At 38.7% G+C, this 16,582-nt stretch overlaps 1 protein-coding gene across 1 annotated transcript in view; it reads right to left on the reverse strand.

The window, feature by feature from the left end:
* Positions 1-15,993, reverse strand: part of LOC130737412 (probable N-acetyl-gamma-glutamyl-phosphate reductase, chloroplastic) — a 21,208-nt gene extending 5,215 nt beyond the window's left edge. The window contains exons 1-11 of the mRNA XM_057589173.1: positions 15,775-15,993; positions 15,526-15,639; positions 14,853-14,960; positions 14,520-14,606; positions 14,311-14,361; positions 14,129-14,200; positions 13,656-13,775; positions 7,474-7,534; positions 7,283-7,363; positions 6,388-6,467; positions 6,211-6,300 (exon numbers count right to left, since the gene is read on the reverse strand). Of these exons, the coding sequence (XP_057445156.1) occupies positions 6,211-6,300; positions 6,388-6,467; positions 7,283-7,363; positions 7,474-7,534; positions 13,656-13,775; positions 14,129-14,200; positions 14,311-14,361; positions 14,520-14,606; positions 14,853-14,960; positions 15,526-15,639; positions 15,775-15,831 (921 nt within the window). The 5' untranslated portion in view covers positions 15,832-15,993. The remainder of the gene's footprint in view (positions 1-6,210; positions 6,301-6,387; positions 6,468-7,282; positions 7,364-7,473; positions 7,535-13,655; positions 13,776-14,128; positions 14,201-14,310; positions 14,362-14,519; positions 14,607-14,852; positions 14,961-15,525; positions 15,640-15,774) is intronic.
* Positions 15,994-16,582: the final 589 nt, after the last annotated feature.

A 16,582-nucleotide genomic window follows, 5' to 3' on the forward strand; every position in this document is an offset into this window, starting at 1 on the left:
GCGAATCTCATTCTGTGCCTCCAAGGCAGGAGCAGCGAGTCCTGTTCGGTGAATCTCATTCTGTCCAAATCACCACTTTTCGACTCAATGGGTCGAACTATTTCCGATGGTCCCAATCTATCCAGTTGAATATTCGTGGCAGAGGAAAACTTGGGTATCTCACTGGTGAGAAACCCATGCCAGATATTGCTGATCCACAATATGCTGTTTGGGACGCTGAAAACTCCATGGTGATGACATGGCTGGTAAACTCCATGGAGGAGGACATTAGCAGCAATTACATGTGTTATTCCACAGCCAAAGAGCTATGGGATAGTGTCACGGAAATGTATTCAGATCTTGAGAACAAATCTCAGATCTATGAACTCACCTTGAAAGTCAGAGAAATTCGGCAGGGAGGTAATAACGTGACAAAATACTTCCACTCTTTGAAGCGAGTTTGGCAGGATCTAGATCTCTTCAACACTTACAAGTGGAACTCTGCAGAGGATGCCAACCACCATCGACAGACCGTGGAAGAAAGTAGAATATTTCAATTTCTTGCTGGTCTGAATGAAGAGCTAGATGAAGTTCGTGGCAGAATCATTGGGAGAGCAACCTTACCTTCATTGGGTGAGGTCTTTGCTGAAGTTAGAAGAGAGGAAACTCGCAGAAGTGTGATGATGGGAAAGACCAAAACGGATGCACCTCCTTCTGAGACCAATGCTCTTGCTGTAGAAACTGCTGCCCTTAAGACTTCTACTAACCAGAAGAACTTCTCAAACCGCTGATGTGATCACTGCAACAGACCAGGTCATACTCGGGAAAGTTGCTGGAAAATTATTGGGAGGCCATCACATCTAAAGGGTGGCAAGTCAGGTCCTAAAAATAAAAAATCTTTCCCTACAGCTCATGAGGCAGAAAAGACTTCCTTGAAAAAGGAACAAGTTGAGGAACTCATAAGGTTGTTAAATTCTAATTTTTTATCTGGTACTCCTAGTGGTTCTGTGGCACAAACATGTAATTTTTCTACCCCTAGCTCCCTTAATTGCACCTCAAATATTCATGCACCATGGATCATTGATTCAGGTGCTTTAGATCATATGACTAGCCTTTCTCCTTTATTTAAAACCTATTCTCCTTGTTCTGGAAATGGAAAAATTAGAATTGCAGATGGTTCTTTTTCCGCAATTGCAGGGAAGGGGAAGATTACCTTATCCAATAACATTGGCTTAGGAAAAGTTTTACATGTGCCCAAACTATCTTGCAACCTTCTTTCTATTAGCAAAATCTGCAAAGATTCCAATTGCAGTGTGACATTCTTTGACACTCATTGTATTTTTCAGGACCGGATTTCGGGGAAGATGATTGGCAGTGCTAAGATGAAGGATGGACTTTACTACTTTGAGGATACTTTCAGAAATAAAGCAACTCAGGGTCTTTGTGGTATGAGTTGCACCTCTGTTAGGGACCAAATAATGCTCTGGCATAACAGACTAGGGCACCCGAATTTTCAATATCTTAGGCATTTGTTTCCAGATTTATTCAAAAATGTTAATTGTTCTTCTCTTGAATGTGAAAGTTGTGTTCTTGCAAAAAATCAAAGAGCTCCTTATTATTCTCAACCTTATCATGCATCTAGACCTTTTTACTTAATCCATAGTGATGTTTGGGGGCCTTCAAAAATTACAACTCAATTTGGAAAAAGGTGGTTTGTAACCTTCATAGATGATCACACCCGGTTGTGTTGGGTCTACCTTATGCATGAAAAATCTGAAGTTCGTAATATATTTAAAAGTTTTTCACAAATGGTAGAAACTCAATTTGACACAAAGATCTCCATTTTGAGGAGTGATAATGGAACTGAGTACTTCAATCAAAATCTCAATGAGTTTCTGAAAAATAAAGGCATTCAGCATCAATCGACATGTCCAAATACTCCTCAACAAAATGGCACCGCTGAAAGAAAAAATAAACATATCCTTGAAGTAGCTCGTGCCATTATGTTTGAGAGTAATGTTCCAAAGTATTTGTGGGGAGATGCTGTCCTAACAGCAGCCTATCTTATAAATAGAATGCCCACTCGTGTGTTGAATTATCGCACACCTTAGGAAAATTTCCAAACCATTTTTCCAGCATGTCGATTACATACTGATATGCCTTTAAAGGTGTTTGGTTGTACAGTTTTTACGCATAAACCTTCCACATCTCGGTCCAAACTAGACCCAAGGGCAGAAAAATGCATTTTTGTTGGCTATTCTCCAAACCAAAAAGGGTATAGAGTCTTTAATCCTATCACAAAGAAGCTTTGTGTTAGCATGGATGTTACCTTTCTTGAACATCAACCTTTTTTTCAAAAAAATTCCCTTCAGGGGGAGAATAATAATGTGAGTGAAGACAATTTTTTGCATGAACCGCTGCCTATTCCTATTGTACACACAGAGAATACAAATTTTATTGATGAATGCAACAAGGAAGAACATGTGGAAACAAGTTCTGAAATTTCTAAAGGAAATCTTATGCCAGACTTAGGTGGAGCCCAAACAGAGAAAGAAATACCACAGTCAAAAAAGGAGTTCCATGTTTATACTCGGAAGTATCCTAAAAGGACCAAAGACCAATCCATCATCTCTGCACCAAGCCAACCAGAAATCCCGGAAGAAGACCAAGTAAGAATACCACAAGAAATTCGAGGTAACACTGACATTTTCACTTCTACTATTGAACTACCCATAGCTATTAGGAAAGGAACCAGAACCTGCACCCAAAAATCAGAAAAATCTAGCACAAAGCATCCCATTTCCCAATATGTTTCCTACCAAAATCTTTCCCCGAATCACAAAGCTTTTACCTCTAAAATAACAGATCTGTTTGTGCCTAGAAACATTGAGGAAGCACTAGATGATTCCAATTGGAATTTAGCAGTCTTAGAAGAGTTGAGTGCACTGAAAAAGAATGAAACTTGGGAAATAACAGACCTGCCACGTGACAAAAAACAGGTGGGTTGTAAGTGGGTATTTACCATTAAGTGCAAGGCCGATGGAAGTGTAGAGAGGTACAAGGCGAGATTGGTGGCAAAAGGGTTCACTCAAACTTATGGAGTAGACTATCAAGAGACGTTTGCTCCAGTTGCTAAACTTAACTCTGTTCGGATTCTTATATCCCTTGCTGCAAGTTACAACTGGCCTTTACATCAATTGGATGTAAAGAATGCTTTCCTGAATGGGGAGTTAGAGGAAGAAGTGTTTATGAGTCTTCCCCCCGGATTTGAAGAAGAACTTGGAAGAAATAAGGTGTGTAGACTAAAGAAGTCATTATATGGGCTGAAGCAATCTCCAAGAGCATGGTTTGAGAGGTTTGGAACAGTGGTAAAAGGGCTTGGATATATCAAAAGCCAAGCTGATCACACATTGTTCTATAAACATTCAGCAGATAATAAGGTTGTTATCTTGATTGTATATGTTGATGATATTATTCTGACAGGTGATGATTGCTTGGAACTCAAAAATCTGAGGGAGAAACTTGCTAAAGTTTTTGAAATCAAGGAACTTGGCCCATTGAAATACTTCCTTGGAATTGAGTTTGCAAGATCAAAGGAAGGTATCTTTATGAACCAGCGAAAGTATATTCTGGATCTTTTAAAAGATACAGGATTACTTGGATGCAAAGCTGTAGAAACACCCATGGAGCCCAACTTAAAGTTGCAACCAGCTGAAACAGAAAATATGGTGGACAAAGGAAGGTATCAGCGACTAGTGGGAAGGCTAATATACCTATCTCACACCCGTCTAGACATTGCCTTTGCTGTAAGCATGGTAAGCCAGTTTATGCATGCACCAGGTCATGAACACTTGGAGGCAGTTTTCAGAATCTTAAGATACTTGAAGGGATCACCTGGGAAGAGGCTTCTTTATAAAAACCGTGGGCACCTTCAGGTAGAAGCCTACACTGATGCAGACTGGGCAGGGAGTGTGACAGACCGAAGATCAACATCAGGCTATTGCACCTTTGTTGGAGGAAACTTGGTTAGTTGGAGAAGTAAAAAACAAACCGTTGTAGCAAGGAGTAGTGCAGAAGCTGAATTTAGAGCAGTTGCTCATGGAATTTGTGAGGCATTATGGGTGGAAAAGCTTCTACAGGAATTAAAGGTTTTCAATTCTCCTCCAATAAAGCTTTATTGTGACAACAAGTCTGCAATATCTATTGCACACAACCCGGTCCTACATGATAGGACCAAGCATGTCGAAGTTGATAAACACTTCATCAGAGAGAAGATAGAAAGTGGGCAGATTTGTCTTACATATGTTCCCACTGCAGAGCAATCGGCAGACATCCTAACCAAAGGATTACCCAAGAAATCCTTTGACAACATAACTAGCAAGCTGTCTATGGAGGATATCTTTAGGCCAGCTTGAGGGGGAGTGTCAACAGACTGTGAAATAGAGCATTTAATGCTCTTAATTAGCAGTTATATTTTTGTCTGTATATAATTATGTTGTTTCCTGTTTGTACTTAGTTTATTTTAGGTAGTTTCTTATTTCCATTCATTCTCCTTAATTCTCTCTTTAGTCAAGGATTTCCTTCTTTGACTTTGATCAATCACAATATGTAATTCCCTCTATAAGAAGAGGAATCCCTGTACAGTTTTTCATATCAATAATATTACCAAATATTTCAACTGGATTATTCAGAAGTTGTGTGTTATGGTGGGAGAGGTCTGGACTCTCAAATTCCAGAATTAGGAGAGGCTGGCTCTCGAAAACCAGAGTTGTATAATTATTCTATCATAACAATTCGGTTCCTATCAATTTGGTATCAAAGCACCATCCAGGTGCTGTGGTGCAAATGAATCGTGAAGAAATGGAGAAGGAGACAACAATTGGCCTTCTTAGACAAATAAAGAAGGGGATTGCAGATTTGAGAGAGGAAATCTGCACGTCAGAGAAAGGACGAAATAAAGAAGATCGCCCTCATCCAGCAGTTGCTGCAGCATGGTTCGACCATGGTGGAAAGACAGGATTGCAGCCTTCAACGGGAAGCGAAGGACGAATCCACTGTTTGGCCCCAAAAGGCTGACTTATGCTTTGTTTGGTAGAGTGAAGTTTAAGTAGAGAGAGATGGGGAAGAGAGAGTTAGGGGGAGGAAGGCGGAAGTATGTGTGTTTGGTAAGTGGGGAGAGAGAGATAGAGGAGAGAAAAAATGGTGGGACCCACCACTTTTCAGTCTCTCCAAATTGAAGAGAGATGGGGAGAGATGTGTGGTTGTTTGATTTTGAGTCTCTCTCTTCTCTATCTCTCTTCTCTATAAATCTACTCTATTTCTCACCTATTTCTCTCTACTCAACTTCTCTCTTCTCTACTCTCTTCTCTATCTCTCTCTACTCTACCAAACAGAGTGTTAGGGTTCGATGGAACAGGAAGACTGAAATTGCGGGTTGAACACTCACCATCGCTGTATTTTGAGTTTACAGTAAAGATGAAATTGAGGGTGACAAAGGTTGAGACTCTGCGATTCCAGAACAGCGTTGCAGTTCACACGGGAAGGCCACCACGAAAACCGCTGGACTCACTTGGTTGCAAGACAATGACTGTCAATCGTCCGCCGGCTAAGCCACCAGACCTCTTTGTCGGTGATCCCAACACCTTGGGCTGTGTTCCATGCCATTTGGTAACTGCCAAGCGACCTCCGGCAAAGCCACCAGATTCAGGCTTCCTTCCATAGTGCAAGAAACTTTTCTGAATTATCACCTAGGGGACAAGGTGGATCTTTTAGGGCGGGGTATTGATAGGGAACTGCATGAACAGTACTCGTGAACAGTAGCAGTTAGGAAGTTATTATTATTTAATTTATTAGTTGGGTAATTTTATGATTAAAGCAGTTAGGTAACTGCTATGGTTTGAATTTAAATCATATAGGAGTGGTTATAAATAAGAGTTATGTAAGATAGTTGAGATTATTCAGAAGTTGTGTGTTATGGTGGGAGAGGTCTGGACTCTCAAATTCTAGAATTAGGAGAGGCTGGCTCTCGAAAACCAGAGTTGTATAATTATTCTATCATAACAATTCGGTTCCTATCAATCTATATGTGATGAGGTGAAAATTTAATAGCCTTTAAGCACCAATTTAACATCTGCATGACTGCATTCTTTACATGTTGTATTGCATGTAAATAATAGTGCTAACAGTATCTAAATGTGATGAGGTGACAAGTAGTGATATAAAAGGATAAACCTCGTATGAGAGCTTCAGTTGCTCGTACAAGTCCTCAATTCTTACTCCTGGAGCCATTTCTACATAAATAGTCGATTGCATACCACGGCTCTGATAAATGGAAGAGAGAAACATTTGTTAGTTACCTGACAAGCAAGAAAAGAAAATGTAAGTCAGAACGCCGAGGTCCATTCTTACCATTGGAATCAGGTGTGGGGTAAAACTAACAGTTACTTTTGAGCGCGCAGCATCAGTGAGTCCCTGTTCAATTTCTGGAGCTAGAACCCACAAAATAGGAAAATTTGATACAGATGCCATTTGCACCAATAGCTAAAATCAATAGTCTTATATAATAACTTAGACATGAGTTTAGTGGTAAAAGGTTTAATCCAATGTTATTCACATGGGAAAGAGGTCATCAGTGTAAGTTCATTGCTACTGAAGAGATGCATACTTTTTATGGCTAAACATACACCAAGGAGCTCCAGCATGGCATGATTAGCCAGCACCCACTAATCCTCTTTTGTCTAATGAAAATCACTCTAAACTTTGGTGGGCACGTTTTCATGAAATGAGAAAAAAATGTTACGAATCATATTTGGCAAGGACACTGGGTTTATTTTTTCTAAAGTATAGATCTGAATGAAATTTCCTTTTTGACAAATGTTATATGTTAGCGAAATTAAAGTATATAGAAAATGTTTTGCCGATGGTTAATATCCACATAATTGATAAAAAAATTATAACCAAATATTATTAGTTACATGGTAAAAAATTTAAAAATTTAGAAGATTAATTTAGATTATTATGTTTTTCAAATTTACTAAAACAAGATTATCATCCAAATTTCATTGAAAGGTACTTTTTATATCCTGTTCTCTAGTTGTATAAAGAAAAGCAGTTACAAAGTGAACATTAGCTTTTGATAGCTGCACCCAAACACAAAACAACTGTTTTTAAAAATGATCTATGGAAGAAAAAAAGTGGTATCACAAAATCACTGAGAAAAAACAGTCACTCAGTGCATTAGTTAGGATGGAGTATGTAGGACTCCAAAGGCATAAATCAAATTTTAAAAAGATTACAAACTTACCATGGCGATGCCGGGTAACACCATAAGAGTTCATCCCCTCAGTGACTTCAGTGAACAACAAATTTTCTTTGGCACTACGCCCTGCAACGAGAACCAAGTAATAGAAGCGCATTGAAATGATAAGCTTATGCTGAGAATGTTTTGTGATATACTAGTCATAAAATAGAAAAGAGGTGCCTCAAAATTCTAACCTGCTCCACTCACACCAGACTTAGCATCAATAATAATATTACTAGTCTGAATAAGACTAGCCTGCAAGACAAGAAAACTCAGAAAGGAGAAACTTCAAAGAAAAGTGGATATGAAACACTTCAAGCATTGTAGAATCAATAACTTCGAAAATTTGATTTTAAAATACGAGGTATAAAGCCAATAAAGCGAAGTCTAAGTCTCTAGACAGTACTTCTATGATTCTATGATTTCTATCCCTAAAATCAACCCGTGATTCAGCATCTTAACTGTTAAGTACTTCAATCAAGGTAGACAGGCTTGATAATCAAGATTAGTAAAGGTGCACATCCAAAATAAGACTATTTATATTATCCAGAACTGTGGATATTTTCAACAAATCCACTAGATAGCTGTTTAAGTATAGCAACAGCATCTCACTATTGTCACGTCATGCCTTTTAATGCAAACTATTCCTTGTTTTTCTCTTCTTCTATGAATGATCAACTGTTCATGTCATTGAATAAATGCAAATAAATAAGCATGGGTTTTTTTCATAGAAGAAGAAATTTATTCAGAGAAAAGGGGAGATAGAAATAGAAAGGGTTGGAAGATAAGAAATGATCAACATAGACAACGAACGGAGATGAAACAGGATAAAGGGGGACTGCTAAAAACTAGACATTGTAGGAGAGCTGTCCAATCTCTCTGCAGATTTGAAATAAACAAGCCATCAGCGGAACATTGAAGAGCCCATGACAATAGTTCTATGGCATAACAAGATTTGTTTTCCTTCACACCAAACCCATGAAAAAAAATGTTAATGAACAGGCCTCACCAAAAAATACCAAAATGTTCATTGCAAAGGTATTGCACATCTTGACAATGGAGAAAAAAACGAAGCACATTTTCAGACTTAATATGAATATGAATAGATTTAATTTAATAGCTGACACTTATAGTCTTATACTAAAAACATGAAAAGTGCACAACTAACCATAGCACGTAGAGTATATGACACTAAAACCACAATTTCAATTATAGGATTAAATGATACTACAATCCAATTTTATTCTATGTTTCTGACATCTAAATTCTAGTCCTTGAAATCCAAAACAATTTTCGATCCTCTTTCCTATAGTTTTATCATTTATGCCAGTTGTTTTGATTTCAAGACTGATGCACTTCAAAGTTCAAAACTTAGAAACTTCATTGTTAATTGGAACATTGCATTACATACTAATTTGAACATTGGTTCTCTTAATTTTACAAACTTTATATATAGAAAAAAAATTAGGAATGTAAAATGCTATTGTCTTAAACTGATACAGTAGTGTGCTTATTTTGTTTGTTTTTCATTTGTTCCACTAATTTAAAATTGTCATGAACCAACTCTGCTAAAAGTTTAAACTGTTGAGGGAAGACAAATGAATGGTTTCATATTATATTCCTAACACGCCCTCTCACGCTAGAGCCCATTGGGCTTGAAGCATGGACAATACACAGACACACCTACCTTGTGCTAAACTTCAACTTTTTTATTAGAACAATGGAGGGAACCAAGGATCGAACTCTAGATCACTTGGTCACAAAAGCTCTGATGCCATGTCATGAACCAACTACCCCAAAAGTTTAACCCCTTGGGTGATGGTTTTATATATATATATATATATATATATATATATATATATATATATATGTTCTGTACTAGGGCAAGCTTACGTAAAAGAATGACAGAAAGTAAACCCTAGCAGAGCACTAAAATAGCAAAACTACCATAAAAGGAATATTCTCATTAATGCTGAAAAAGTTGGTTTCGTACAAGTGGATGACCTCCCCTTTTATAGAGGGGGTGGTCATGATATGGATCTTTCCTATATTTGGGCCTGACAATCAGGGCCCAAATCCCTGTACATATAAGACAAATCCAAAGGAATCTTCCAGCTGGCTTGTGGGTCCATCATCTAAGGGAGGGCAATGAAGCTCGTTGTGTCGCACTTCCCGCCATGGCTATCTTCAATGGTTTATTGTTTATTTTGGGCGGGACATAATCTTCTTTATGTCCCGCCCAGTCCACATGCCCCCAAGACATGAGACTCGAGTAATGAGTCGAAATGTCTTCATCATGTTACCTAGTAGTTCGCCTCTATTGTTTATTCGTTCATCGCCATTTTACTTTCGTTGTTACATCGCCATTTTCACGCTTCGCCACCTTTGTTGCCGTTTCAAAGATATGTCGCCATTAGTTATAACCGTCAATCACGTCTTTTCAACTGACGCACGTATCCTTGTTTTCCGGGATTTCGTCATCATTTGTTATAAATGCAATTTTCAGTTGTGCATCTCGAGGAGTAATGTCTTTTCGCTTCCTACCTTTTCGAATTTCAAATCCCACAATCCCACGATCTTCCCCCACTCATTCTCTCTCCTCCTTTCTCTCTATAAAAACCCCTTTTCACTTTTCATTTTTCACTTTCTTAAAACTTTTGTTCTGAAAACCTTTTCACCGCAGCTTTCATTCTCTTCTTTGAACTCCGGTGAACCTTTTCTTCCTCCGGCCGTCGTCATTGCGCGGTGCTCCCCTATCGCCGACGTTCTCCTTTCTCAAATCCACAGTTCTTCCCCTGGTTAGTTTTTCTCTTTCCTGAGATTCTTCGTTTACTTCTTTTTTCTCTGACTCTGTTCATCTTCTTTCTTCTTTTGACTCTGTTCATCTTCTTTCTTCTTTTGACTCTGTTCATCTTCTTTTTACTTTTAGTTCGTTCATCTTCTTCTTTTTATGAAACTGCCTCGCATGTCTTTACCAAACGCTAGCCTTTCTTCCCTAGAACTTTCTTCACCCTCCACGGAGGAGGAAGTTGTCGCCCCCTCTATAATTGAAATTCACTCCTCGCCTTCTACCCATGATGATTCCGGTCCCGCCGGCTCTGTAGACTCAATTCTCTCCTCTAATGGAGATTTATCTTCACCTGAATGGCGCTCTGACGTGCATTTAGTTGAAGATAAATGTCTGTTGCGTTCTATCTGGAGCAGCGTTGGGAGCATTAATTCGCTTCGAATATCTGCTCAAGGGTTCACGAAGATAAATCCCGCCACCTCGAATAATGAAGATCATCTGTTAAATGTCCTCCCATGTGGCGAAGATGACTGTGTTCTGTTGCGTAAAGAACCAGCCGATGAATCGCCCGATTTCTTCTTTGTTTATGGCTATTTCTTCTTAGATTTGAACATCAAACTTCCTTTCTCGCCGTTTATATGTCACGTTCTTTCTTTTCTGAATGTGGCGCCTTGCCAACTCCAGCCCAACGCCTGGGGTTTTCTCCGCTGCTTTGAAATTCTTTGTGAACACTTGAGTTTCACTCCAACCTATCCTTTGTTCTTCCTTTTCTATAAATCAGTCACCACTAAACCTACTTCTGTGAAATGGGTTCCACTTTTAGCCCGTAAGAACATGAGTCGGTTTACCGCCCTTAAAAGCCATTACAAAGTATGGCAGAAAAAATACTTTAAAGTTATGGAGTCGCCCGAAATAAAGAACTTGTTCCGAGATTCCGACAATAACCCTCTCTTCCCTTTTTACTGGACAAAGAACCCTCGCCGAAAAATATCCGTTTCATACGACGCCTTGGATGAATCTGAACAAGGCGTCGCCGATTACCTCCGCACACTACCAGTAATTTCCGGTCACGACTTGATTGAGGCGTCGAAATCCGGCACTTTAAATCAATTTTTTAGTAAGTTCATAATCTTTGCACGTAACTTGTTTTTCTTTTTGTTCATGTATCTCGTCTAATTGGTGTTTTTCATACAGCTACGATGGGAAAAAGCAAGGTTGACGCGAACCCAATCAAGATGAAGGAGTACCTCGCCCAGTCTGCTGCGGCGGCAAAGAAGAGGGCCGCCGAAACTGAGCAAAAGAAGAAGAATGAAGGTACTTCGGGTTCTGACAACGTCAGGGACCCTAAACGTCAAAAAACTTCAAGTGCTGCTGGTGGTAGGCCTCTCCACCAATCGACTCTCGATCCAAGAAGTCATCCGGCTGAGAAAAAGAAGGGACATGACAATGTCCCGCCCCCTCAACAAGATTCAAGCGCGCTAATCAACCGCCCACCAACTCCATTTAACCAAGCTGGCCCTAGCTCAGCCATTGGTGGCGAGGCTCCTCCCCCCTTGCTGAACTTGTCGGATCCTCACTTCAATGGGCTTGAATTCATGACCCGTACTTTTGACAACCGGATTCACAAGGACATTTCCGGTCAAGGCCCCCCCAACATTGCTTCCGTGGCGATCCATCACGCGCTTTCTGCCGCCAGTACTGTGGCGGGAATGGCTCAGTGCGTGAAGGAGTTGATATCGGCCAAGAACCGTTATGAAAAAAAGGCGGCTGATTATAAGACTGCCTATGAGCGGGCTAAAACTGATGCTGAGACTGCCAACAAAAAGCTGAAATCTGCTGAGGAGAAGTGTGCTAAGTTAACTGAAGACTTGGCTGCTTCGGACCTGCTTCTTCAAAAGACCAAGTCTCTTAAAGAAGCCATAAATGACAAGCACACTGCCATTCAAGCCAAATATCAAAAGTTGGAAAAGAAATATGATCGCCTGAATGCTTCCATCATAGGGCGTGCTTCTCTTCAATATGCTCAAGGCTTTCTGGCGGCCAAAGAGCAGATCAGTGTGGTTGAGCCGGGCTTTGATCTTTCCCGCATTGGGTGGCTGAAGGAGATCAAGGATGGTCAAGTAGTTGGTGATGATGACATTAGCCTCGACCTCCTTCCCCAATTCGATGATGAGAGTGAGCCTGAAGAAGATGGCGAGGATGGGAATGAGCAGCACAGGAATGAGGATCAAGAGAAGGAAGATCCTCAAGCTGGGACAAGCCAGGGCAACAACGCCAACAACGAGAACCTGGCTTGAATTTGTTTTTATTTTATGAAGTTGAAATTTTTCTTTGGGCATTGCCCTGTCTTTTATTTTCATTCCCAATCATGTATGGGCGTCGCCCCCTTTTCCCTACTTTAAATGGATATCATCTTAAGTTCATTCGTTGTTTTAGTTGTTTCCAACTTTCGTTGTTACTTTGGTTTACATACCTTAGCCGATTTTTCGACGAGGCTTGGTTTCTAGTGGCCACTAGAATTGTCAAGGCTTTTAACTTTTGAAGGCGATACTCTCTTATTCCGAAAGGTTTACTCGCGGTATTGCATACCTTGATACGATTTGCATTGCATGAACTCGTAATATAAATTAAAAAATATATGCGATTCTGTTGAAATGATTTTTTCATTAATTTTCTTTCGTATGGGAACAATTGTCCCTTCATTACAAATGTCGCCTCATTAAAAACCTTTCCAAAGAAAGGGAAAAAGAGTGCGACTTCATTTACATTTGTTGTTTCTATTAACTAAAATACTGCTTTAGATGAGAGGCGTTCCAATATATATTTTTTGATAGGCCAATGTTAGTTGTTAATTGTTAGTAAATTAGTTCCTTCGCAAGGATTCGAACCCTGGCCCTTCATTCCCTTAGCTCACCAAGTGAGCTACCCTTCCCCCCCGGGTGATGGTTTTATATGATATTTGTAGCAAAAATGATCTACAGTTAATACTCCAATTGTAACTAGTCATCAGTTTTTATAATCCTTCACCAGTTCATTTGATCTGTGAACCTCTCATTGGACCTAAGTAGAATCCCAAACTTCAATAAATAATAACCTTGCAAACGAAACCATGGAAAGAAACTCAGAACTGAAAGACCAAGATAACAAGACCTTCGGATCTCACTGGATATGAATACGAGGTATCCCTGTGAACAAATCAGGTATCCAACTCTCAAGTCAAGCTCTGAATTCAATCTTATTTTAAAGATTCTCTTGACCATAACCCATAGACACCAGATTACGACCAGAAATGTACATATGCATAAATCTTTGCCTTTTTTCTTGCTAAATTATTTCCAATCAATTTATAGAAAATCCTCTTAATGTGAAGGGGACACCAAGATTAACACCCCCTAGGCATAAATTGCAAGCCACAATACAAAGCAAAGACTAGTAGATACAAGTCAGAGACAAAGAACCATTGAAACACAACATAAATGTATATTACTTTATGCATCTTAAGAAGCTACCAAAATAAAAAAAAGTAGAAAAGTCACTCACTCAGTCATTCTGGATGTGTATTTTATAAAGCAAAGCAACATTCCTAACCTTTATCAGTGGGACAAGAGGAAGTTGAACGGAAGTTGGATAACAACCAGGATTAGCAACTAGACGTGCACTCTTTACTTCCTCCCTTGAAACCTCTGTCAGTCCATATATAGCTTCTTTCTGGATACAGGTAACTAGATTAACTCAGCATGAAGAATAAAATTACAAAAAATAATAGTTGGTTTTGAAGGGAACTTCATTTGATTTTGTATTAAAGAACAACAAAATCAACTTAAGCTTTGTGATTCTTAGATATGCATAGAAATCAAAGTTAACAAGTCAAATTCAGAGTCTAGCATCTTACTTCAACAGATACATAACATAGAACAGGTTCAACAGTTTGTTAAGCAAGGTTCAATGAAATAAACAAATTAGAAGCCTATAGGTTGACAATGTGCTATATTGATGAAGAAAACAAAATAGTTGACCTAGATAAATGATTTCTTTTTATAGTTGAATATGACAACTCCCACCTGCAAATCCGGTGCCTTGTGTGGCTGACCATACCACTCTTCGTACTCAGAAATATCTCTTAGACGAAAATCCTACAAAATGAGTCATTTACCATTGTGATATGAAGCAAAACTTGATTCATATTCTATACTGAAAATAATATTTTAGAGAAAAATAAGAGACGTAGTTACTTAAAACATACTGCAGAAAGATCAACCATCTTCAAGTGCTTTGGAAGGCCTTTAATTATATCCTGCAAAAAAGGATATAAACTAAGGAATAGTTTCAAGGATTGAAATTAGACACACGCTCTCTCTTACTGCATCTCTTTTCTTCTGAGAAATAAACTTCACCGAGTGCTCTGTTAACCAATAAAGGGAACTATGAAAGAAAAAAGACAAAAGAATAAACCTGAGTGGTTCCATGTGGCAAACAACAGAACACAGCATCGACATCAGAAAAATTAGCATCCTTTATTGCAATCAAATCTGGCAAGTCCTGCAAAGAAGTCCATTCTGTAACTTACAAATTCATTAACCGACATACATCATAATCAAACCATGAGGATTACACAAGAAAATGATGATTGAAAGTAATCACCAACCTCAATAATTAAGGAAAAGCTGCACAAGTTTCAGTTAGAAGATATAAAACAAATAGCATACAATATCCTCAATAAATATAGCTAGAAGTGATTGAAAGTAACTCTTAAACACATGTCAGCATACATAAAACCAGCCATACTTGTGGGCCCAAATGAGGGAATACAGATGAGATCGACTGCCCAGCTTTCCTATCAGCAGTCAGCAATGCAACTCCAAATTCCGGATGATTTGCCAAAAGCCGAAGAACCTAACCAAGAGAGCTGTCACAATCTCACAACAGAGTAACAACAGATTTAAACTGACAGTAAAACCAAAAACAATGAGGTAACTATGATAACAGCTTGCTTGGTTAAGTACATTTAAAGCTTTTATGCAAAAAAATGGATTTAAATTCACATTTCAGTCTAACTCCTAGCCACAACTTTCCAAACTTCTCACAAACTAATCCAAGCATGCTTTAAGGCAGGCTTGTTAATAGCGCGCTATAGCGTAGCACCCTGGGGGTTCACCGCTACTTCACTATTTGCTGCAATAGCACTCGAAATAGCGTTTTTTGGGCTTGCCGCTATGCTATCCGCCATTAACCACACTGCTTTGAGGTAGCATTTGACAAACAGGTTACTAGGAGATGAAACTATCATGTGAATTTTGCCCTATAAGTTTGATACATTTTAAAAACTAAAAAGATGAAGTGTTTGAAAAGGGTACATTTTGGTTCTTATAAAAGATAAAACCAAGGAAAAAACAATAGACCCTTCAATCTTTGCACGAAACTAAGTGTGAGTGTTGTGTAGAGTGTGCTATTAGCTTACCTCAGCACCAGTGTAGCCACTAGCTCCAAGAACACCAACACGAACAGTCTTTTGTGAAGTTGCGTGTCCACTCTTGATCGAACACTTAACAACACGCTGTTGCTTTCTCAAGTCCTGAATACCAAAGAACAAAACACTTTGAACAATCAAACACATTTACCCTCAATGTGAACAAATCAATAGGAGAATCAGTAAATAGAGCCTCTTTTTTTTTTTTAGCAAAGACATCATTTTAATAAATAAAAATACCTTGTTCCAACAATGGCCTCTGTCAAAACAAATTGGACTGAAAGTGGTGGCGCTCATTTTACGGTGGTGATGATAGGCGGCGCAGGGAAAGAAGCTCAACTAAAGACGGCGGAGAAGGAACCCACTCGTGGTGGCGGCACTGCTGGGCGATTTCTCCGACCAAAAGGTGAAATGACCGGGTGGGGTTTTAATCAAATAAAAATGGGGTTTCATTCGGAGTAATCATTTATTCACGCGCAATACTTTTCACTTTTTGTTTTAGATTTTCAAAAAATTATTATTTCGAAAAATTGAAATCGAATTCCTTTAAAAACGGTACCTTATGGAGAAAATAGAATATAAACCCCCCCCCCCCCAAAAAAAAATTACATGCAAGCATGTAAATATTTATACTGACAAATATAAATGAACTTTAAAAAAAAAAAAATATATATATATATATATAAATGAATCTATAGAACTCCAAAAAAGGTAACGTATGAAGTGGTAATGTGGTATTGTGAAATACTTCTTCATACACAACATATAATTATATATGGCTGAAAACTGGTCTTGAAAGGTAGTATAATATAACCACCTGTTTACGCGGATTTTTGGTAAACAAATATTCTCTTAGTTCGACTAAAGGAAGTTTAGATTTCAGGGTCCTTTTGAGAAAACGTTTTGCCAAAGTGTAGTGTGTGGACGGATGTGTTTTCGACAATAATAAACAATTTCAAACGAAACTGGATTTTATTGAATATGAGTCGATTACGAAATAGTCAAGCAAACCAAAATAACATGAAAGCAAATTTCGACAGAACAAGCT

The sequence above is a fragment of the Lotus japonicus genome, chromosome 2 (genome assembly GCF_012489685.1).
Source record: "Lotus japonicus ecotype B-129 chromosome 2, LjGifu_v1.2".
Taxonomy (NCBI): domain Eukaryota; kingdom Viridiplantae; phylum Streptophyta; class Magnoliopsida; order Fabales; family Fabaceae; genus Lotus; species Lotus japonicus.